Below are 24,170 nucleotides of genomic sequence, written 5' to 3'. Positions count from 1 at the left end.
TGGCAGCCAGGCACAGCACTTCACTTCCTGTGGAAGTAGACTGCCAATCAGAATTTAGCAAATGCACTATGCACAAGTTATAGCCCCCATTTCCTTTCCTTCTCCTAGGCTGATGAGGCAGAGTTAAATGCAGTATAGATTTGAAGAGAAATAGCCATTTTCTATAACATCGTGCTCTATAAACTTTTTGGCATAATTCTCTCTAATGGCAAACTGTGATGGTGAGCACTGCCAAACTTGTAACTATGGCAGGGACACTGAGGAATAATCTGCCTGATCAGAGGAGCTCTGATGTTAGCAGAAGTACAAAAAAGCTCTTTTAAAAAAGAACCAGGGGCACAGTTGTTGGCATCCATATGTCTCAGGAAGACAATAGAGGAGTGTGCCTTTGGGGGTGAAGTCAACTCTACAGCTGTAGAGACCAATACAGGAGAGACATGTTTTGTTGCAAGTGTGGCAGATGAAGATGTCTGGTTGTGCTGCTGTAGATGCAGCATGGTATTTCTTCTCTGTGTGCTCCTTCCAGCCGTCATTACTCATCTGGTCACTGCTATGGATGCACAACCTGGTTGCCGGTCTCCAGACACTGCAGTCATCTGCAAGGGATTCCCACACAGTGGAGTTGATTTGCCAGCCTTCATGTCATGTTTGCAGACATCTTTGTAATGCAGAGCTGGTCTGCCAACGTGCCTGGTGCCTGAAGGCAGCTCCCCATAGAGTACATCTTTGGGAATCCTGCTATCTTCTATTCTGTGGACATGACCAAGCCAGTGTAGACGTCGCTTGAGACAGGAATGAAAGCATGCAGGGATAGTGGGCTTGGGAGAGCACATACTTGTTTGAGACTCTGCTCTGCCATGTGATGCCCAAAATCTTCCTGATGCAGTGCATGTAGAAGGCTTTGAGGCATCGTTCCTGGTGGTTGTAAGTTGCCCATGACTCCCTTCCATAAAACAGCATGCTCAACACGCAAGCCTGGTAGACCTTCATCTTGGTATTGGATGTTAGCATCACATTCTCCCATACCCTTTAGGAGAGGTGAGCCATAGACACATCCAAATATCCCAACAAGAATTGAGCATACTTAATAGCCATGGAGTGCTGTGTCAATTGTAAAACAGAAAATACAGGAAGAGGTGAGGCTGAATGGTGTTCTTGAAGGGAAAGATTGACTGAAACCCTGAGCATCAGCACTACTGTTAGGAGGAGGAATACACCACAACATTTTGTTGTAGGTTCCACTTCTTCTTTCTTATTGGTTAATGGTGTGCATGTGGAAGAACTGAAAGGGGAAAAGTCTTCTGCCGCATTTCCATTTTCTGTAGAACTAGGTATGACATGTAGAACTTATATAACAAATATATGAAATGGAGAATAGAATATCAAAACAGTTGAATCTGATTAGGATTTTAAACATGTTAATTGATGAATAGCTACCATGACCAGTAGCAACAGGGCCACATAAGTGCCAGTCTCTACCATTTCAGTAGCATCTGGATTTATATATTTCAGCTCTGTGGTGTTACCCAAAGTCAGTAAAAAATTTTATTTCTCCAAGTATGCTTTCTTTATTGCTTTTAGAGAGACATTTTATTTTTATTTTTTTTCTTGCTGCCTTTAATACTAAACCTGACTTGTTTTGCTTTCTTAGGCTTCGAGAGCAAGAAAGAAAAGAGGCAGAAGAAGCTAGCCAAAAAGAAATTGAAGAATGGGAGAAGTCTCTTCTGTCTCAAGCATCACCTACTCGGATGGAAAACATGTGGGAAATCCCAGCTATTGGTCATTTCCTTTGTTTAGCACAGCATATTTTAAATTTGCCTGAAATAGTCTTTTATGAGCTAGAACGCTGCCTTCTGATGCCTCAGTGTAGCGCTTTTTTGTCTAAAATAATGACTTCTTTGTTAAGTCCTCCTCATCGGAGATCTACCTTGCATCGAAGGCCAACGCTTCCTTACAGGACTTGGGAAGCAGCACTTAAGCAGAAAGTACAGCAGTGGTATACAGCTGTGGGGCAAACGGACAATCCTGACAGCTGCGCAGAGAAACTTGGTCTTTGTCCTCAGTTTTTTAAAGTCCTTGGGGAAATTAATCCTTTGGAGGAAAAACCATTTCATGAGCTCCTGTTTTGTCAAAAGGTATGGCTGCTGAAAGGCCTCTGTGACTTTGTGTATGAGACCCAGAAAGATGTGCAAGATGCAGTACTCGGGCAGCCTATCCACGAATGCAGGGAGGTGATACTGGGTTACGATTACTTAGAGCATGCCTATGTTCACTTCCCACAGTTCTGTGGTGCAGATGTACGGATTTACAAGCAGAAACCTTTTCATGCCCCAGAGTTTCCAGCTCCTCCCATTAAGGTGAGAAGAGTACCGCGGATTAAACTGGAGAAAGTGAAATGTGAATATGTCTCCAAAAGCAATGGCGAAGTTAGACTCAGCGCTAAAGAAGAGCTGCCTTGCACAAGGGCAGAATCTGGAAACAATATCGGCTTAGCAAAGATGCACTTGGACTGCTTGGATGTGGCCCCAGAAAATGGCACGAATTCCAACTGTGAAGAGAAAATTCGTAGGGACTGTGACTTTACAATAGATTGCTATAAAGAAAATCGAGATAAAGCCATTGTTCCAGGAGATGTTGTTAACTTTGGGGGGCCCCTCAGCCCGGGAGAAATCAGGGTTGTGGAAAATGGGGAGAAATGTGGTGAATCTTCTGTAGTGAAAACCGAGACTACCCCGTTAAAGGAGAACACTCTTAAAACTTGCCAGATGCATGTGAATGGGAATCACAGCGACAATCCAGACATGAATTGCCACAAAGTTGCAAAAGAAGCTACATCAGAGAATTCTGTAGAAAACAAAACACTACAGTTTACTAAAGTGCGAGCAAAGAAAAAGAAGAAGAAGAAAAAGAAATTGAAAGATATTTTGAATGAAAGCCTTCAGAGAAAGCGTGAGATTCACCTCCACTCATTGAAATCGTATAAACCTGAGATCCAGAATAAGTTGCTCATGATGAAGAAGAAAGCCAAACACAAGAAGCACAAATCGGGTAAGGTGATTTGAGCAAATACCTTTATTTCGGTCCTTTGCATGCACAGCTGCGGAAAAATTTTAAGTGTCTTTGTACTTAAAACATTTGATTTGGGCTCGTTTAAAAAAATGATTCTGATACTTAGGAATTTACATTGCTTTTTCCAGCCCTGTTTTAGTAGCCTGTGGTAAAAAATACCTGACTGCTCACAGAAGATGGAATGAAAATTCCAGATTACAAAAGAAATGTTACAGGTGCTTCAACTGGCAGTCAGTCATTGGGGAGTTCTTTAGCATGAAGCTACATAGGTATCAATATAGTTTTCCTCGTAGGGCAAATATGAGCGCAGTTTACATTGGTAAATTGAATTGGGTTGGGGAGTGAGAAGGAGTTATGTGTCTTTCATTGATCCAGTTTGCCACCCCACCCTGTGGCTTTGAATTGAAAAAAAAATGGGGGATTATGGGAGCTCCACAATCCAGTTGCAAAGTACAGTGGTGCCTCGCAAGACGAAATTAATCCGTTCCGCGAGTCTCTTCGTCTTGCGAAGCACGGCTATTAGCGGCTTAGCGGCTATTAGTGGCTTAGTGGCTATTAACGGCTTAGCGGCTTTAAGAAAAAGGAAACAAACTCGCAAGAACTCGCAAGACGTTTCGTCTTGCGAAGCAAGCCCATAGGGAAATTCGTCTTGCGGAACGACTCAAAAAACGGAAAACTCTTTCGTCTAGCGAGTTTTTCGTCTTGCGAGGCATTCGTCTTGCGGGGCACCACTGTAACCTTTATTAAGACCAAACAAAATGTCACAAAATTGTGGCAAGTTTTCATGTTCTGTTATTCAGGCAAGATCCACGATGTGTGTGGGTGTGGGGAGGAGCAGGAAAAGTCACCACTCATTATCCACCCTGGTTGGGATTAAAGAAGAAAGAGCAATTAATTTGGGTGTGGACAGTGGGAGAAGGAACAATGAATAAGGTTAAAAAAAAGAGCCTTTTAGTGTGTGTGAGAGAGAAGGGGGGAGGAGAAGGGACAGAGCAGCAGAAATAATTTGCAACAATTTTCATATGCGGACATTGTAATTAAAGGTTGTTTAAAAGTATAAATAATGTTTAGAAAGTGTGTTCTCCCCACCCCCACAAACACTAGAACATCAGGATCATCCATCCAGTGCAATTGGCAGTAGGTTGAAAACAGAAATACTATACTGTTTTTTTCATACAGTGCATAATCACAATTAAGGTATGCATTACCATATAATGGGGTGATGGTTGCTAACTTACATGGCTTTGAAAAATAATTAGACAAATGAGTAGATGTTAGACGTATCTTACGTTGATTAGCCATGATGCTAAATCATTCCCAAATATTAAGAGACAATATATCTCTGAAAAATCAAGTGCTATGGATAAAAACAGGTGATGATTGTTGCCCTTACACCCTGCTCCTGTGTTTTCCTGGAAGCATTTGGCTAGTCACTGCTATTTACAAAATTCTTCTTTCAATAATTCTTCTATTTTTCTATGATCCCTGAGGAGTTGAAGTTAGCATCCTTTCTCTCTGGAGTTGTCCCAAGAGAGAGACAATTCTGTACACCTATCTTTTGTCAGGTGGAACAATAAATAGGTAACAATGGGAGTGATATTACCTATCATAGGGATTATTGAATGTCTCTTACAATAGATGCATGCTTGTTAGTATCATTAACATGAAACTCTATGTTGCTACCCTGTTGTACACAACTCCAGAGGGGATATCTTTCATGAATATAAAGTATTTTTTAAATAGGTGAGATAGGGGGTGTATCCTCTGTTTTTAGTGGTCCCATACAGCTGTATGCCTGGTTTACTTCCTTCAATACTTATTTGCTCTATGCAAAGCACATTGATGACTCAAAGTAAGTGATTGGCTTTAGGGCTAAGAAGGATTTCTGCTCTTATCAGTTGTGCAAATGCAGAGGACTGTGGATGTTTGTCTTTTTGAAAGCTTTAGGCGTTGACTCCTGGCAAGTGAGCTGACAAGCTTTTTGCAGGTAGAGAGCAGTATAGGTTGTTAAGGTGCAATTGTAATGTACGTATAAGATTTTGGGAAATTTTGTTTTTTAAGCGTGTTTTCAGAGTCGACAGACTCAACGTTCAGGCCTATGTCTATATAGTTCTCTTGGGAATATGAATATAGAGAGCCTATTGTAAGAGGCAGGTATAGTTTTGATATGGGAGGAGGAGTCACAATATGGAATTTGAGCAGAAGGATTACTAAAAAGTATTAAAATAACTTCTTGTATGTCTAATTTTATGCAAATGTTACTACTCAAATATACCTTCCTGAAGAGAGACTTATCACAGTTTGTTGGTTGTTACACAGTCTTTGTTACTATTTAATTTTCAAGACTTTATGTAATTTGAATATATGGATATATGGATATATAGATCTTGATATTGACAAATTCAATCTTTTTCTCTCCCTTTAAGGAAAGAAATCAATATCTAAAAAAGCAGTTACAAAGAAGAGGAAATCTGTTACGAAGCCTGCTGTTCCAGAATTTCAGGTAAGTGGTTCTTGTTTTTTTAATTAGTTTTGCACTGTTTTAATTCTTGTACTTCATGTAGTAGAAGGCAGAAAGCCAAGAAAAAGCATTTTGTTTTTCTCTACTGGGACAGATGAACTGAATTAAGCTGACTGTATATTCAGTTATGTATATTTTAGTTGATACTGATAGTAAAACATACTAGGATTTGTACTAGAATTACAACAGCTAGAATCCAAAAGGGCTGTGTGCAGTTTCATGCAAAATAACTAGGGCTTTTATGGGGTGTCTTCCCACCAGATCTATTCATCCCATGAAAAGCCACACATGAAAAGTCAGGGTTGCCTGACCTTCAGAACAGTAGGCAATGCAACATGTAGCGCTGCTTTTTGGATTCAGGGGGAGTGGGGAATGTGCTGTTTATGGATCATAGATGAATAGACAAATAACTTAGAAGGGAATAAATTCACTTGTGATGAATAAGCACTAATATCTAAAGTAAAAATATATTTTCCCAATTGTTGTTGTTGTTTTTAAATGCCAGTTGATACTGACAGTCACTATAAATGTTAGGATTTAAAAAAAGAAAATTATGCCAGTGTTTTCAGTTGTAACAACTCCTGGAACCAATAGATTGGACAATTCCCTCTTGTGTGTGGCGCTGTTTTAGCTACATAGGATCCACACTGGGAGAATGAGTTCCCTATTGTTCTATGGGAAATTCCTCTCCTATGTTGACAAAATTACCAGATTATGAGTCCCATCAGTGGAGCCCTGCACAAGAGCTTCCACTTGTGCAGCAGGGCTTTCCCCTTCTCCTTCCACAGCAGGTCCCCCATACTCCCCAGAACTGCAGGTTGGGAGCACTCCCGGAACAGTTTGCAGAGGAAGAGAGGGGATTATTCTGTCTGGCAAATATAAATGTTTGCCTTTATGGAATGATCACTGTAGTGTGATATTTGTATCCTATTAGGTTTAGTCAAAAAGGGTGGGAGGGGGACAGAAAAAGTTGCCACTTTTTTTTTTTTTTTTTTGGTAACCTGACCTCTAGGTCTTTAATGGGGTTGCCAACATTTACTGGCTACTGCTGTTTCCTTGCCTGCAACAACCAGTTCACTGGGTAACATTAGCTATGTTGGTTCCCATGCCCTAAATTCACCCTGGTTTATTTCTGCAGGTTGCATGGTTGTTAAAGGTGCAGGAACAGGCCTAACTAAGATTCTTCTGGCCAAACAGCAATCCTGGTTTTCAAAAGTTGCAACTGAAAAATATAAATTCAGCAGATAAAGCATGCACAGTTGCTCCTGAATCTCTCCCTTGCTTTTTCTCCCTGAATGTTATAAACTATTAAAGGCTAAAGCCTGACCTTTGAGTACTTTCATCTCTACCTTTCATCTCCTTTCCCACCGCAAGTCCTTTTCTGTCCCTCAGACAGCCACATTCTGTAATTTTCCAACAGACCCTCCATGCCGGTCATTCACTCTCAACTCCACATTGCATTCCATTCTCACAGCATGTTTATACTGAGCATATGTGCAGGACAGCCTTATTAAATTCAGTTTATTAACATCGGCTATCAAAATGCCTTTTTAATAAAAACTACAAGTCATGGGTAATGGGACATGCCGGACGTTCCCCTTGACCTAACACAACAAACCATTTCCCAAAAGACTCAATACAGATGGGGAAATATTTCTCCCAAAACCACAACAGCAAAGTTTATGGAAGAAAGATGAACTAGCCAAAGTCTCTCATTAAAACTCATTCTTCCCAAATTTGGCATGGACCATCCTCAAACCTATGTCTCCTACACTTGCAAGTTTCAAATCAACCCATTAACTATTTTCTAACTTTGGATGCCATAGAACCGACTGTTGCTCATTATAATAGTGGAATGTGATTTGGTAGAACACCTTTAACCTAGGGTGGCCCTAAAATACATACATAATTTTATTTGTATGCCACTTTTTCATAGTTCAAACCATGCTCGAGGTGGCTTATAACATGAAAAAAATACATAATTCAACACATAACAAAAGTAGCCATAAACAATAAATAAAATATCAAAAAATATACAGCCAGATTGAACAATTTCCATATAAATCATAATAAAGATAGAAATTAATATCAATAACAGCAACAGCTCCCGTAAGCAATACCCCAGCCCAAGAATCTCTTTAGCAGCCTCAGCTTTCGTAGCTAGAGTCAGTCAAGGCTCCCTCCCAGGCCAGGTGGGAAAAGACCTGCAAGGCGGGGAGCAGGTCAGACCCATTGACTTCTGAATAAATATGTATCAAATTTTACTGAATGTATTATATATTTTAAAACTCCCTGCTTGGCTATGTTATCTTTTTCCCCTCTTATTTCAGCTTATTTGCACTAATCTCGATGAACTCAGGGAATTAATTAGAAAAATTGAGAATGAACTCAAAGATGTGGAGAACGTTAAAAAGAAATCGGTATGTCTACTTTTTTCTTTTTTTAAAATGCAACATGTTTGGATGGATTATCACTTACAGGTGTTTTTAATTTGTGCCTTCTCCAGGTGAACATGGAAAACTTTTTAAAAGTTTCCACTGTGGCCTATTACCAGCTACTAGGAAGAACAATAGTGTTTGAGCAATACTCTAGGGCTTTTTTAGTCAAATAAAAGTTGGCTTGTGGCTAGCTATGAAGACCAGTGGTTCCTGAATAGCCAAGTATTGCAGACCCCCTGTTTTTTAAAAGCCAAGCCATGAACTCCCCACTTTTGAAAAAAAAAAATCTCTATGGTAGCTTTTGTTGTGTCGGTCATTGAGAACTGCTGCTGTAGACAAAGGGCTGTATCCAGTAAAGTTGCCCATTCGTGCAAGGACTTCTGCTTGCACAACGGAACTTTCCCTCCTTCTCAGTGCCCCAGGTAGAAGTTCCTGCACAAACAGGACAACTTCATTGGATATAACCAATAAGGTGTTCCTCTTCTTTACTCTCACTGCTGTTTTGTGAAGTGCTGCCTTTAATCAGTTGAATTTAGGTTGTTACCTTGCTGGGCATATCACGTTCATATGGTGCCTAGCACACTGTTCCAGTTTTGAATCTAAGAGAAAACCATGTGTGAGCCTATATGTCATCTCATATTGTATTAGAGTGAAAGTAAACTTTGTCATGCTCCATAGTTCTAGTGATATGTGGATATAACTTGTATTCTGCCCAATGAATACTGAGATAACCAACTGGGATATCATCCAACTGAATTACAAGAATTTTGAAAGAATTGTTAGCATGATAAGATGCCAAAAGGTTGATTCCAAAGGTATGCAACTATTCACAGTTGTAAATGGCTTTTAGAATTGCAAATCATGCAGTCAGGCTCCTGCAACTTTTTTCAGTAGTTACAGGTTCAGAGAAATGTTCCTGCTGCTACTTTACTGTTAAGTGGAAGAGATCTGCTGAATAGGGCAAAGGTGTGTATTTGTGGCAAAACTGCTGCCCCAACCTGCTTGTTTCATAGATATTAACTTGCTCCTGTGTACTGTATATGTATATTTGTATATGTGTCATGGAGTTGCATGGGTTGGAACTTGAAGAATAAATAATTTAACTGGACAGTGGAACTTACTCTACAGAAGAGTAGTTGATACGTCTTTCTGTACTTTTCTGGTAGAATGTAGATTAACAGGTTAATCATATGCATGTTTACTCCAAAATATGACTTCATTTAGTTTTATGGTACTTGCTTCCAAGTAAGTGCCTAGAATAGCATTTCAGGTGTAAAGTCCAGCAGTCTTTTTCCTAAGCCCTTGAGAATCCATATGTACAACTTCTGCCTGCTTTGTGTTTACAATATGATAGAAATTGCAGGCAAGCTCACTCTAGTTAAATATTAATCTACAATAGTTCTATATTGTATTTGTTTTCCATCACCAATCTTTCATCCAAGCTCCAGTCTATGTTTTCCTTACCTTGCATTGCTGACATCTCAGTTCACAATACATTTGCTTTAAACACTGCTTTAAAACACACACACACACACACACACACACCTTTCAATTCAATTAAGTTACCATTAGGTTTTTGCAGGAACAAGTTGATATTCAGAACTTAAAAGCAGGACAGTCTCATTTGGGATCAAATCCTGTATCTGTTGAACCAAATGGATTTAAGATTGTGCTGTTAAACACGCATGAGCATTTAAACCTAAATTTAGGGTCCTGTCATGTGCCATTGCCACACCCAGGTCTGTGTTGATTTGTTTTTATTAATAAATTTGCTTCAAAATATTTGCCCTCCTTTCGGAGGCTTCATACGCAGTATTAAATTCCATATTCCATCTGCTTTTAAAATCTGTTATCATTAGGGCTGGGCGATATCATCCTATGCCCTTTTAAAATGTGGGGGTTGGGGGGGGAGGGGGTTGGGTTGTTTTTATTTTGATTATATATTTTGTGGTTCTATATTTTGATTTTGTTCTGTGAACTGCCCTGAGACCTCTGGGTATAGAGTGGTATATAAACAATAATGATGATGATGATGATGATGATGATGTCAGCTTTTCAGCATCGCAATGTATCACCAGTGATACATAACAATGTTGAAAAGTGGAGGGAGGAACAAACTGCATCAGCCCTGCAAGGCGCCAGGGTGAAACTGCCTCAGCTTCCTTGGCAGGAGTTGCGGCAGTTTCACCCTGGCTGTTCGCAGGCCAATGCAGCTTGTTCCTCCCTCCGAGCACCAGGTGCTGGCAGCAGAGGGAGTCAGGCGGAGGCAGACTCCACCCCCAGTATACTGCCAGTTGAAGGTACCATCACACTCTGGCCCTCAAACCGGTCCTGGGCGATGTATCAATACATCACCCAGGCCTAAGTTCCATATTCTTATGTTCACCTTCAGATTTTCTAGACCATTCACTTAGATTTCACTGCATACTCCAAAAGGAATTCAAAGGGCTCCCTGTAACTGCTGATTGGCAGTTAAAGCGACCTCTTTTGAACTTTTGACAAGTGTCAATGGCCTGCCATGGCTAGGCAAAGAATTGGGAATCTGCTAAGAAAGAGGTATGGAGAACAGCAGAGGTAGGTCACAGATATGTTGAGCATATAATTCATTTAAATTTCAACATATCTGCTTGGTTCAAATTTGTCAGCGAGCCTACTTGGCCCAGTGGATCAGTTCACTACCGAGCGGCAAGATGGCTAACAAGTAGTGGCGGCAGGTCAGTTGACGTTTCAGTTCAACATCTGAAATTAGTCTTGAGCTGTAATCAAACTGCAATCCACTGTAATCCGAAGTACTTTCAGAATAATGGCACAGTCCTGTGCATGGCAACCCAGACGTATACTCCATTCATCTTGTATAGAATTACAGCCTAAATCATCAGACCTAGGTACTTTGTCCTAGGAATGAGCGGCTGTTTAAAGTTTCAGAAAAAATGGGCATTTCTTAGTTGATTTCTTCGCAATCTAAATAAAGATGTTTTCACCTTAGCTTTCTATTCATGACATTTTGAAATACAGTGGTGCCTCGCAAGACGAAATTAATCTGTTCCGCGAGTCTCTTCGTCTTGCGGTTTTTTCGTCTTGTGAAGCACGGCTATTAGCGGCTTAGCGGCTATTAACGGCTTAGCGGCTATTAACGGCTTAGCGGCTTAGCGGCTATTAACGGCTTAGCGGCTTTAAGAAAAAGGAAACAAACTCGCAAGACATTTCGTCTTGCGAAGCAAGCCCATAGGGAAATTCGTCTTGCGGAACGACTCAAAAAACGCAAAACCCTTTCGTCTTGCGAGGCATTCGTCTTGCGGGGCACCACTGTATGTATTTTTGCTTAAAAGGACATATCTGCTAGCTCCTGCAGTTTTACACTTGCAAATATGTTTTTGGGAGTAGTCCAGTGCCACTCAATGGAAAGGTTATTTTTGGGGGGCATAAAATTTCACAGTAATTTACCTACGAGTTACTTTTCTCCTGTTGTGGTTTTCAGTGGGAGCCGTTTTTAATTTAGGTATTTATTTGTATATCCTCTCAATGCTGGTCACATCATAAAACAGATGAAAAGAATAAAACAGAAACCTCTGGTCTTACCATTGTGAAAATAAATTGGAGGAAAGTCTGTTGATATATTGTTGTACTATGAAAAGATTGTACTGTGTATCTTTATCACATCCAAACGCACTACAATAATGTCCTATTTTTATGTATACAGGGAAGGTGGTATCACCGAAAGCAAGCTGTAAAAGAACTACACTGTACTCTGCTGCGACTGCTCAATGAATTGCTACCATGGGAACCAAAACTAATGAAGGCTTTTCAAAGAAACAGGTAATTAGCTGTTTTAAATAACGTGAAATGTAAGGACTCTGCACCAGTTATCTTGTTTTGCGATTGCTCTCATGGTACAGACAAGAAGCCTGACATTTTAAGGTAGTTCCCAGCTTAGACAGTGATGGGTCTAGGTAATTATGTCACCAGATCTGTGTCTCTAGCCAGAATTATCTAGTTTGTTTTCCCCCCAATGATTTTGTTATTGCAAATTCATTAAAGAAAAAAAGAAAAAGAGACTGAGAGAAAACAAAGAAAGGAAGAAGCACAAAAAGAAAACCCCATCAGCTCACATGAATGATACATTTAAACATCAATAAACATCTTAATTTACACATATAGATCAATGTGCCACCCATATATTTATACAAGCAAAGTATGCTCAAATGTAGCAGTGACATTAGGGTCATCAGACCATTGTGTAATAAATGGTGGATATTTATCTTTCCAGGGTTGAAGTAACTCCCTTAATGACCATTTAGGCTGTGTAAGATCCTTTATTGTCCTGCCATCACCATACAGCAGGAATATCATGTCAAAGTCGTTCTTTCTTGTGATGTTTTGTTGAAGGTCTCGGTTAAAAAAGGATTATGATGACTTCAAAAAGCAACCAGATCATGATAAATTTACAAGAGAACAGTGGACTAATGAGGATGGTGAAGTAAATACTGGCATGGAGGTTTCCACTAAAGCAACGAGTGAGTCCCCTGAGTACAATGAACTTCTGAAAAGGGATTATACAGATACAGGTAAGTCCTTTGCTAGTCATTGTGAGTACCTAGGCACATACAGCAGTCCTTGCATATGGTTCTTATTTTAGTCAGCTAGAGAGTTTGAGTGGTACAACACAGGGCACTTCAGCCCAGTTCCCACCATAAAATTTGTGGGGTGCTTATTTATTAGGGGGCAAAACTCAGCAATTTATCTAGCTTTAGGGTCTCGTGAGGATTTGAGTAGGATTGAGCACAGCTATGCTCACTCATTCCTGTGAACAGTTGCTGCTACCTCCTTTCCCCTGAAACCCAACAACTTACATTTGGGGAAGAAGAAAACAGAGAAGATATTCCCAGTAGAAGACGCCATGGCCCTGGGAACACCTGCTGTCTTCCCTTTTCCTTCCTCCAAAGGTGTGTTCTTTGGTTTGGGGAAAAGGGAAATTAGCAGAGGCAGGGGTTTTTGAGTACCTTTTAAGCCTTTTGCAAGTGTTCAATAGGCACACATGCGAAAGCTCAGCCTATTTCAGGGTAAATGGTGGGATGTTCATGAGTCGCCACTATTTTTGATTAAAAGACTTTCCAACTTAAGCAGTGTGGTCTTTTACTAAAGAAGCTTTACTGTCAGTTAAAACGTAGGTATCTGAATTTAACATCTTGGAAAACATTCACAATTTTAGTTTGTAACGACATACATACACACACACATATATATCCATACACGCCCCCCCCCCGAGAAACTGCTTCCAACACATATACAAACATAATAAAACATCAACCATTAATAGTAACAGTGTGATCCAATCTAAAAAGTCACAATAACTTTAAAATAAACAACTTGTATCAAATAAAGCAATATTCAACAATCCATTAAAACCTAATACTAAACAGTAAAAATAACATCAGCAAATAGTAATTAAACAGTATTGACTTCCTAATGAGGTCTTATGCCAGTACAGAAAATGTTAGAAAATGTAATTGGATATAGATTAAGTTACTGTCTTCTGAAACTGTGTAATTAGCAAGTTCTTGATGAAATAAATAAATAAATTAAGAATATTCTCAGGACCTCCTCCTATTGGTTGGAAGGGTGGTGTAAATATATTTTACATTGACAGAGCCTCCACCAACAATAAAGTTCTAGAAACATTTTAATTTAGCTTTTTAAAACTTCCCTTTTGCTTTCTTCTCTCTCTAGAGGACATGAAACTGTCAGAAATGGAACTTGCTGCAGGAAAATCCAGACTGTTAAGGAAAGAACTGGCTTGCAAAGAAATACAGAAGATGGTGCCTAAATCTTTTAAACGCCAGTCCAAGCAAAACAGTTACCTAGATGATAGCACAAGAGAGTTTTCACCAAGGAAAAAGCTGAAATTAAGCACAGGTGATACCACAGTCTATGGTATGGAAAATGACTTGTCAATTGATGGTGGCTTGAATAAACCTAAACAAACAGAATCCTCATCTTCAGAATCATTGGACACGACAGACTCACCACCATCAATATCAAGCTTAATAAAAGGGACCAAACCCATCCAGGCCTTGCTTGCTAAGAATATTGGGAACAAAGTGACCTTAACAAGTCAGCTTCCACCTGCTGCAGGTAGAAGCATTTCTACGTCTGAAAAACTGATTATGTCAACTATAGGTTCTTCCCCAGTCAAACCAGTGTTGCCCTGCCAGGCCAGTTCCAAGAGCCCATTACAAGTGTTATACAAAATACCCGATGGCCACTGCATGCCAATAGACTTGCATAACAATTCACTGAAAATTCAGGTGCAGCCTGTGGCCGATTGTAAACCAGGAGAAAAAACCACAGGAGAGAAACTCATGCAGCAGGTCCTTATTTTGCCTAAAAATTTCCTTATCCACCACAGAGAGGGTAAAAGTGTCGCAAAAGAAGTTCCGCCGTTGCAGCAGAAGACTAATGAGCAGCACCGTCTCTCTCTTCCACAGTCAACAGCTGTCAACACTACTTTAGCTCCTACCTTTCCAGCTTCGGTTATAAATGCTGCTACTGCGTTTCTCCCCGGCACAAATTTTAAAAAGAATACTACACATTTGCCGCAAGGAGCTAATGCAGCAAAGAGTCTTTCGGCGTTGCCCTCTGTATCAGCCACAGGCAACGTGTTGGCGTCAGTGGTGAAAATGAGCCAAAGTGAGACTACTAAAACTAAGACTGTTGTTTCAGGTACCTCATTCCCTATCACTTCATCTACAGTTCAGGCGCTGACAACAACACTACCATCAAGTGTTTCTACTTGCACCAGCGGTTCCTCCCCAAGACTAGCATCCCCGCAGAAAAGTGACGCCGACGAACCTAAACAGGAGCTGAAAACAGTCTGCATCAGAGATTCGCAATCCATCCTTGTTAGGACGCGAGGTGGGAACACAGGAATCGTTAAGGTGCAGACAAATTCAGACCAGATTTCCCCTAGTAACTTATCTCCGGGTTCCGTTTTCACATACGCACCTCAGCTTCAGGCATTTTTAGTGCCAAAATCCACACAATTGTCAACCTCTACCTTTTCGGCTGCGACAACAGTCGTATCTAATATCCCAGCACTTATCCAGTCCTCTCCCACAACTTCTGTTTCCATTCCAGCTGTTCCCAGTGGTGTAAATCAGGGAATAGGGAAAAACATGATGTTTGCGTTTGGGCAACCAACAAACAGTGCTACGGTGGGTCACGGAATGCAAAAAACTGCACATGTGTCCTCTCCCACTTTCTTATCTCCAATGTCATCATCTAATATCGCCATGCCGGCACATCCTAACAGCTCTGGTAATGCAAATAGCATTTCGCCGGGTAATAGTGGGCAGAATGCCATATGCACTACCCAGGCTTCTTTTATTAATCAGCAAGCTGATGTAAATAGTATGAACTCTCCGGTTACACAGCCTGAGGCCACACCTATAAGCAGTGGAAGTGTTGTGAGTGGCACTCAAATTCAAAAACTTATGTTGGTCACAAATCCCCCCCTTCTTCCCGCTTGCGGAACTGCAGGAGTCAACCTCGTCCCTGCTCCAACATCCACTGGCATTACCGCCCAGAAACTGGTTTTCATTAATAGACCACTTGCCAATATTCAGTCAAATACCGGTTTGACCGCAGAGCCCTTTAAACAGACCTTCTCTCCTTCGATTGGAAAAGCATTTGTTAAAAGCACAGAGCAGCCTCAGTTAGTCCTGATTCCATCTACCGTGGGAGCACCACTTAAAGTTAATACATCGCCAACGGTTTCTCAAATAAAAGATGTGAAAATAGGACTTAATATTGGTCAGGCCATCATAAATAGCACAGCTAATGCACCGAGTATTCCACCAATTAACATTATACAATCGGCAGCTCCCAAAGATGCGGAAGAAAAGAGTAGCCAGGGTGTAATTTTGCCATTGTCAAATGATGGTTTGGTTCCTCTGTGTTCAAGCTTGGCAAAGAGTGTTACACCAGTCGAAGAGTCTCTGAGTCTTGCAACAAGAGCAATTTCTACAGTAACAACAACAACATGTTTAGATGCTGCTTCTGTGGCATTGAGTGGAACCACTTCTGGAACATGGTCTACTGCCTTGGCTGGTGGAACAGATACTTCAACAAAAGTCACACCCGTTTTAACTACTCGACTGCGTACCTCTAATGTTGGAAATACTGTAGCTATATCTACTGTGAAAACGGGACACCTTGCTTCATCAGTACTAATTTCAACGACTCCACCAGCTCATCCAAGCTTGTCATCTACTTTTCAATTGCCAGGTACAGTTGCCTTGCCCAGACCTGTGAATAGTGCCCCCAAAATGATACCAACAGCTCCTCAATTGCCAGCAGTTTCCCCTGTTGTACAGTGTATGCCCCTTTCGAAAGCTCAACAATCCACACTCGTTCAGTTTCAGTCACCCAGAATTCCAGCTGCAGTGCCAACAAATGGAAGTGCTCCCAAACCTCAAACTGTATTGGCCCCCAGTCCACCAAATACAGGAAAAATTGTTAGCTTTTCTAACTTAGTTTCCCTACCTTGTCAGCCGCTGCCTCCTAATTTTGTAAAGCCCGCCCCTGCTTTCACTTCTGCTCCTACTGCTGCCACCACTCAGACTGTTCCAGCTTCACCATCTATAGCTGGCAATGTAGGAGGACAGCTGAACGAGTCTTGTGTTCAACAAAAAATAATTATTAACACGTGTACACCTTTGGCACCTGGAACTCAGATAATGATCAGTGGCACTCGGTTCATTGTTCCACCTCAGGGTCTCGGAGCCGGCAGCCACGTCCTTCTCATCTCTACAAATCCAAAACTTGGCCCTCTTTTAACTGTTAATAATGGCCATGGGCTTCAAGGTGTATCCCATGCTTCTCCTTCTCCCCAGAAGACTACACAAGTGTTGAGCAATGCATTAAGCTGGCAGCCGTCAAAACAGCCTTTGAAAAGCTCTACCAAAATCGTGAACGCTCTTGGGACTGCAAACCCCCTGCCAATTGTACATGCAGCGCCACAAGTTGCAAACAGCGCAGCAAAACCAAGCACCCCATCTTTTGCAGCAACATTGTCTGCGCCTTTGGTAACCACCCGGCCCGGCAGTCTAGCTAAAACGTCTTTGGTTTGTGCCACTCACACTGCTAACTCACAGTTGCAAAGCAGTACACCTGTATTACATCTAGACACATCTATAAAAAAACTGATGGTCAGCCCAGAAGGAGCCATTCTGAATGCTATAAAGACTCCAACATCGAAATCTTCCTCTCTACCATCGTCCTTCTCTCCTGACATCGTTTCCACAACCAGGAGTCCTGCTGTTGTCTTCCCTAATTTTCTGAAACCCAACATAGGCGTGCCTAACACAGCTGCATCTTAAATGTAAAGTAAACGAGCCCTTAAAATGTTGGAGCATTCTTTTGTGTATGAAGTTAATTTATAATTGTTTAAGAAATTCTTCTGATATTTGAAACATACCAGACATGAGGCTGATGTACATGAACCCATGGCATGTGATGGCTACATTTGAGCACATGGAAGCCGCCAGGCAAAGAACTAAGCTGTTGTGCTTGTTCTTGGGAACTCACAGGCTGAATAGATTCAGATTCTTCACATCAGATGTATCGGCTGCTAGTTTGCCATTAAATTGGGAGCTGCCACATGCTCAAATTTTAAAACGCCTACCATCTACCCAAGGGTTTATGGCCATAGTTGATTTTCTAAAAATTACTTCATATTAGATTGCAGCTGCCTACAATTTTATTTTTAAATGGTGAGGAACCTCATCATTAAAATACTTTTCAGACTTATACTTTCAAAGGGTTTTTATTAAAGTGGTCAGAAAAGGCCGTCTGTTAAGGTGTGTTGTAGAAAGCAACGTTTAATTTTTGGTTAGCACATTTACAGGGATATGTTTCTTCTTCAAATTTAGACTTTTCCATCTTAATTATAAACACAGTACACTTTTTAAAAAAAATTACTTGGTTCTCTCTCTCTCTCTTTTTTTAAAGCATATTTATGCATTGTAAAAATGCAGTCTATGGTGTAAAATTGTACATATCCCTGACTCCCTAACAGTATGTACTAAACTATGTGTAAAAAGAACTACTCTGTCTTATTTATGTTTTGTTTACATAATGTATAGTTTTTTAAGTATTTTAGTAATTTTGGACAAGTGTACTGTTTAGCAATAATGCAGAAAAATCTGCATGTAATAAACAAAGTTGCCGTATTTCTTTGATAATGTATCAGTTTCATCTGGAGAAGAAATACTTGATAGCACAGGGTTATGGAATGTATGGGCATTAAGAAATTATTATGTTGGGATTAACAGAAAGGTTGTGGTCCTAAGCTCAGATACTTAGACATAAATTCCATTAAAACTAATGGAATTTTTTGCCAAGTAAAAGTGCCCAAGTTTGTGGTTTCCCAGCTTTTGAATTCTTTCTCTTGCTCTTTTGTGCATCATTTGAAACTCCCCCCCCCCCCCAGCCTATACAGTTATGGACATTTGAGCTTGTTCTATTTTCACCATTGCGACAGGGAGTGAAAATATTCCTTTTTCCATTATCAGGAAGAAAAAAAGAAAGATAGCCGGATTTGATTGCAGATCTGTTCATTGTGTCAAAGGCATTGAGGGGTTAAATGTTAACGAATACTTCAGCCTTTATATAAGTGACTGCAAAGAGAAACTAAGAAAAGGTTTTCTAGCAAATATGGTGGATGGGGTGGGCTACAGATGCTGCAAGCTGGAAGAATTGGGGAATTGAATCTTATGTGAGAAATTGCTGAAATTCTGAATGCTCCTTCCTGGTAACAGATAAGCCTGGGACAAGGGCTGCACTTGTTAGAAGGACGGAAGATGAGTAAAGAACTGGATTGCCTGTTTTAAGAAACTGAACTTAAAGTTGAATTAAGCAGCAAGCTCAGGAACTGTTCTCTACATAAAACAGTTTGAAATGTGACCTTTCAAAACTGAACCTATCCGAAGGGTAGAAATCTAAGTCATGCTTATTCACACTTTGCTTAATTTAGTTGGGCAGGATTTTATATTTGCAGGGCTAGGCTGTCTTTAGCCAAGTCTAACTGGGAGTATCAGCCAGAACTGGCCTAAACATTCTTCCTCCAGGTGTCCTTATTTTACCTCGAACTTTACAGTAGGCAATGAGCAATAGCCAGGTTTTCCTCTTTTTTTTTGGTCTAGTGATAGCACTAGAGTTATCATAGAGATTCATGTTGTGGTAGGTGACTGTCACTAAACAAATGTTTTTTGTTGAACAAAATTAAAGATTACGAATTGTAGAGAATGCTTAGGATTTGATAATGTTTTGTCTCCGTAACGATTTCTGTAATATAGATCTTTGAAAATGCTAACATTTAGAGCCTGTCTCCCCTTCACTCAAACCACTAGGACTTCCAAGCCATTTGTAGAAGAGTCTCTTAGATGTACATCAAACTCTGCTTTGGGCTACATCTAGCATACCTTGAGGGTGTGTGTTGGGGGTGTGTGCGGGTATATTCTGCAACATATTACTGACACAATAGTTTCACTTTTTTGCTCTGTGCTGCTTGCCCAATGTTACCAAATCATTGCTGTCTACTGCTGGCTCCAGCGCAACAAAAGTGGTGGTGGTGGGGGAACCCCCTGCAGAACATTTATGAGATTTCAGCATATGGTTACCAGACGTACCCCTTTCCCAGGGACAGTCACCGGATTTTCAAATCTGTCCCCGGGCAAAATCCATCCCTGGAATGTCCTCGGATTTCATTTAATGTCCCCGGATTTATATTTTAAGTGTTGTAGATTTATTAGAAGGGAATGAATGTTGCGTGATTGGTTCAACGGCACAAGACACATCATATGGGGACTTCTGGTGAGGTAAAATGGTGGGCGCCACGGCAGTGAGCAGCTCCTGAAGCCAGCCAGAGCCAACTGCGCTATCAGGCTGACTCTGGGCTGCTGAGGCTGCTGCTGAGGGGGAACCGGGGACACCCAGCGCATCAACAGGGAGAACCGCTGACTCCCCCACGACCCAAATCGAGCTGGGGGCAAGAGCCCCCAGCCACCCAGTTGACTGCCCAGCAGCGCTCTGGGGCCAGGAAAACCCCAGAGCTGACGCAGGGAGAAGGAGGAGAGGAGGAGAAGGAAGAGAGAGAAAGAGGAAGGAGAAAAAAGAGGGGAGCCCCGACCTTGCCGCGCAGCTGCTGCCGCCACCGCTGAGAAGGAGAGGTAGGAGAGCACCAGGAGGGCAAGGACATGTGGCCGAGCCCAGGCCTGACCCGAGCCTACTCCACAGTGGCTAGCGCTCCAAGAGAGCATGCTGGGGCCCAGAGGAAGGCCACGTGACAGAGGAGACCACAGAAGAGAAGATACTACTTTTTTTTTTTAAAAAATAACTTTTTAAAATAACTTTTTTCTCTTTTTTTAAAAAAAGTGTCCCCAGATTCTTGGGGGGGGGGGGGAAATGGTAACCTTATTTCAGCAGGAAGTTACAGGATGTGCACTGACTGGAACTGAAGCAATATGACTGCCCAAAATGTTGCTGGCACAAGCAGTATTAAAAGCAGGATTGTCCATAACTTCCACAATAGCATAATCAGCACAAATCATGAATGCACAATGGAAAGATTTGTTATTGCTTGATATGGAGGGGAATGGTTGTTGAACTTATTGGAGGCAAAGTTGTTTGATTAGAGAAAAACCATTGCTGACATTATGTAATAATAATAGAGAATGAAAGTCCCTTTTCGACTTTTTGTGTGAAAAAGAGAATGAATGAATTTGAGACACTTGGGTCTGAAGAATGGAAAAAATATTACTTAACAGGAAGTAGAATGGTTGGGTGTCAATTAGTGAATGTTTTAAATAATTTATTTTATCTACTAACAGACGGAAAATTGGAAGTCCTTTTTATTTGTCTTCCTTCCTTTCTTTCCTTCTCTCCCCCCTTTTTTCTCTTTCTTTTTTCCATTTGGTGTCCTTTGCTCTGGTCCATTATTGAAGGTGATAGGTGGTTGGTGGAAGGACCCTGAGTGAGAGGCAGGGAAGGGAAGACCTCCCAGGACGAGAGACTGGGGGAAGAAAGGAAATCTCCCAGGTGGGACCTGGGAAGGCCCACAACTTTCTGTGGGTGACAAGGATTAAGAGCTACCTTTGAGAGACTACATTTTCTTTTTCCTTGCTCTTTGTTTTTATTGAGATTAGTTTATTTTATCTTATTATGAAAAATAAAATCTCATGAGGAAAAGTGAATGCACAATTAATGGCATTCAATTAAATTTAACTCAGAATAGATGCATTGAACTAGGAACATGGCTAAATTTGGTTCATTAATTTGAATAGATATACTCCTGAGTAAAACTGAGTTGAATGCCACCTATAAAAATTATGTCTGTAAGTGCCCTTTCTATCAGCTCTCAACTCTCCACTCCTTGGTTCTTGGAAGTGCCTCTTACTTTGCCTTGATCTTTTGAGTACCTTAATGGCACGGAATTGATGCTTTTGAATTCTGGTGCTGGAGGAGACTCTTGAGAGTCCCATGGACTGCAAGAAGATCAAACCTCTCCATTCTTAAGGAAATCAGCCCTGAGCGCTCACTGGAAGGACAAATTCTGAAGCTGAGGCTCCAATACTTTGGCCACCTCATGAGAAGAGAAGACTCCCTGGAAAAGACCCTGATGTTGGGATAGATGGAGGGCACAAGGAGAAGGGGACGACAGAGGACGAGATGGTTGGATAGTGTTCTCGAAGCTACGAACATGAGTTTGACCAAGCTGTGGGTGGCAGTGGAAGACAGGAGTGCCTGGCGTGCTCTGGTCCATGGGATCACGAAGAGTCGGACACGACTAAACTACAACATCAACAATGGTATGGAAGGGAGGTTGGGTAAGAGGGATACTGCAATAGTACACAGACATATTCATGGATATTCGTACCTTCCCTGAAAGTCAATACTGTCCCCTAGCTGCAAAACTGGAGGTCCACAATCAGAGAAATGTGCTGCACCAAAGTATGTTGGTGCTCCATTCTTTCCATGAGTTGCTGTTTGGTCAGAGAAATTATCTGTTGGGAAAAACCCATACCTTTCACATCCTGGTTTACAGTCCTTCTTCTTGTCTGCTACTTTGGCTATCTTCACTCTTTGTTTGCAATGAAACAGAATGTTATAGTAGACATGGTAACTTCCTGGTGCCACACGGTAATGATGTCGAGGGCAAACAAAGCCTTTCCATTTCCCCACCAGCATTTCGAACATTAGAGGTACCACAGTTGGTTTACTGCCAAGGAAGTTAGGCTGGCACTCTCAAAGAGCGGATTGGGTTTTACTGCGGTCAAAATGTTCACGCAGCACATTATCTTTCACCCCATTTAAGTGCAACACCAGTATGAACTGCACATTAGCTCCCCTTAGCTGCTCCTGGTAATGGCTGAGACCAATTACCACTATTAATTTTATCATGTATGTGCTACAATTTGCTTGATTAATGTCTTCTACCTGATTGCGCATTTAGTATCATCAGTTCCTTTACAAAAGAGCAAAAGCAAATGTGGACTGTTCAAACGGAGTCCAGTATCTGCAAAGATTTCCTGCTGCGTTGATGATAATAAATAAAATATAATTCACTCACAAATGTAACCTGATGAACAATAATTCTCATGTTTCAGTTACAATCAGATTAATTGAATTCGTAAAAATCGTTTTGGACCCTTTCCCCTTTGCTGGTACTTATCCCAAACAACCGTGTTGGCATGCTCAACAGTTGCAAAAATCAAATTGGGAAAATGTACTCGGAATTAACAAGTTCAACAGTTGCAAAAAATCAAATTGAGAAAATGTATTTGGAATTAATAAGTTTGGTTTATTTGTATACAAAGCTGAAGAGAAATCCAGCTCCAGGAAGTGCATTGGCTGCTGGAGGTACATTGAGAAGTCTAAGGCAGGCATGGCCAAACTTGGCCCTCCAGCTGTTTTGGGACTACAATTCCCATCATCGCTGGCCACTGGTCCTGTTAGCTAGGGATGATGGGAGTTGTAGTCCCTAAACAGCTGGAGGGCCAAGTTTGGTCATGCCTGGTCTAAGGAACTGCCCTGGGTGTTAGAAACTCAATTTCACTCACCCCCCCCCCCAAAAAAGCAGACAAAACACACCCAAAAAAACAGTGGGTGCTGAGATAAGTCTCACAGGGTGCCATGGACACCATACAGAGCCCAGGCACAGTCTATATGCTCAGTGCCTACACTATAATGGCCTTGGTACTGGAAGCATATGCTGAAACAATTGTATAGGATAAGTCTTACTTGGACTGCAACTGCAGTGCTGTGGGATAGGTAGTTTAACACGTTTTCCCATGCACAGTTTCCTTGGTTTAAGCCTCTCCAAACAGCTATTGGCTTTGGAGCAATGCTGGCGCACAGATACAACACAGGCAAGTCCAGTGCTTTTTTCTATTTAAAAAATGTTTAGGGGTACTCTCATTTAATAATAATAATAATAATAATAATAATTATTATTATTATTATTATTATTATTTATTTATACCCCGCCCATCTGGCTGAGTTTCCCCAGCCACTCTGGGCAGCTTCCAACAGAAAATACAAGTCTATTAAACATTAAAAGCTTCCCTAAACTGGGCTGCCTTCAGATGTCTTCTAAAAGTTGGGTAGTTTTCTCTTTGACATCTAGTGGGAGGGCGTTCCGCGGGGTGGGTGCTATTACCGAGAAGGCCCTCTGCCTGGTTCCCTGTAATGGCTTCTCGCAATGAGGGAACCACCAGAAGGCCCTCGGTACTGGACCCCAGTGTCCGGGCAGAACAATGGGGGTGGAGACACTCCTTCAGGTATACTGGACCGAGGCCGTTTAGGGCTTTAAAGGTCAGCATCAACACTTTGAATTGTGCTGGGAAACGTACTGGGAGCCAGTGTACATCTTTCAAGACCAGTGTTATGTGGTCTTGGCGGCCATTCCCAGTCAGCAGTCTAGCTGCTGCATTCTGGATTAGTTGCAGTTTCCGGGGCACCTTCAAAGGTAGCCCCACATAGCGTGCATTGCAGTAGTCCAAGCAAGAGATAACCAGAGAATGCACCACACTGGCGAGTCAGTCCGCAGGCAGATAGGGTCTCAGCCTGCGTACCAGATGGAGCTG

General features: G+C 41.4%; 1 protein-coding gene across 2 annotated transcripts in view; it reads left to right on the top strand.

The window, feature by feature from the left end:
• BRD10 (bromodomain containing 10) overlaps nt 1-18,257 on the top strand; it is a 33,533-nt gene extending 15,276 nt beyond the window's left edge. For both annotated transcript variants that reach the window (XM_080987583.1, XM_080987582.1), the window contains 6 exons: nt 1,652-3,048; nt 5,496-5,572; nt 7,921-8,010; nt 11,729-11,844; nt 12,415-12,593; nt 13,756-18,257. In XM_080987583.1, coding sequence (XP_080843709.1) covers nt 1,652-3,048; nt 5,496-5,572; nt 7,921-8,010; nt 11,729-11,844; nt 12,415-12,593; nt 13,756-17,405 — 5,509 coding nt within the window. In that variant the 3' untranslated portion in view covers nt 17,406-18,257. The remainder of the gene's footprint in view (nt 1-1,651; nt 3,049-5,495; nt 5,573-7,920; nt 8,011-11,728; nt 11,845-12,414; nt 12,594-13,755) is intronic.
• Nucleotides 18,258-24,170: the final 5,913 nt, after the last annotated feature.

The sequence above is a fragment of the Podarcis pityusensis genome, assembly GCF_964106645.2.
Source record: "Podarcis pityusensis genome assembly, chromosome: 17".
In the NCBI taxonomy this organism is placed as follows: Eukaryota; Metazoa; Chordata; class Lepidosauria; order Squamata; family Lacertidae; genus Podarcis; species Podarcis pityusensis.
Note: the sequence above shows the minus strand (reverse complement) of the source record. Positions and strands in the feature narration are given on the sequence as shown.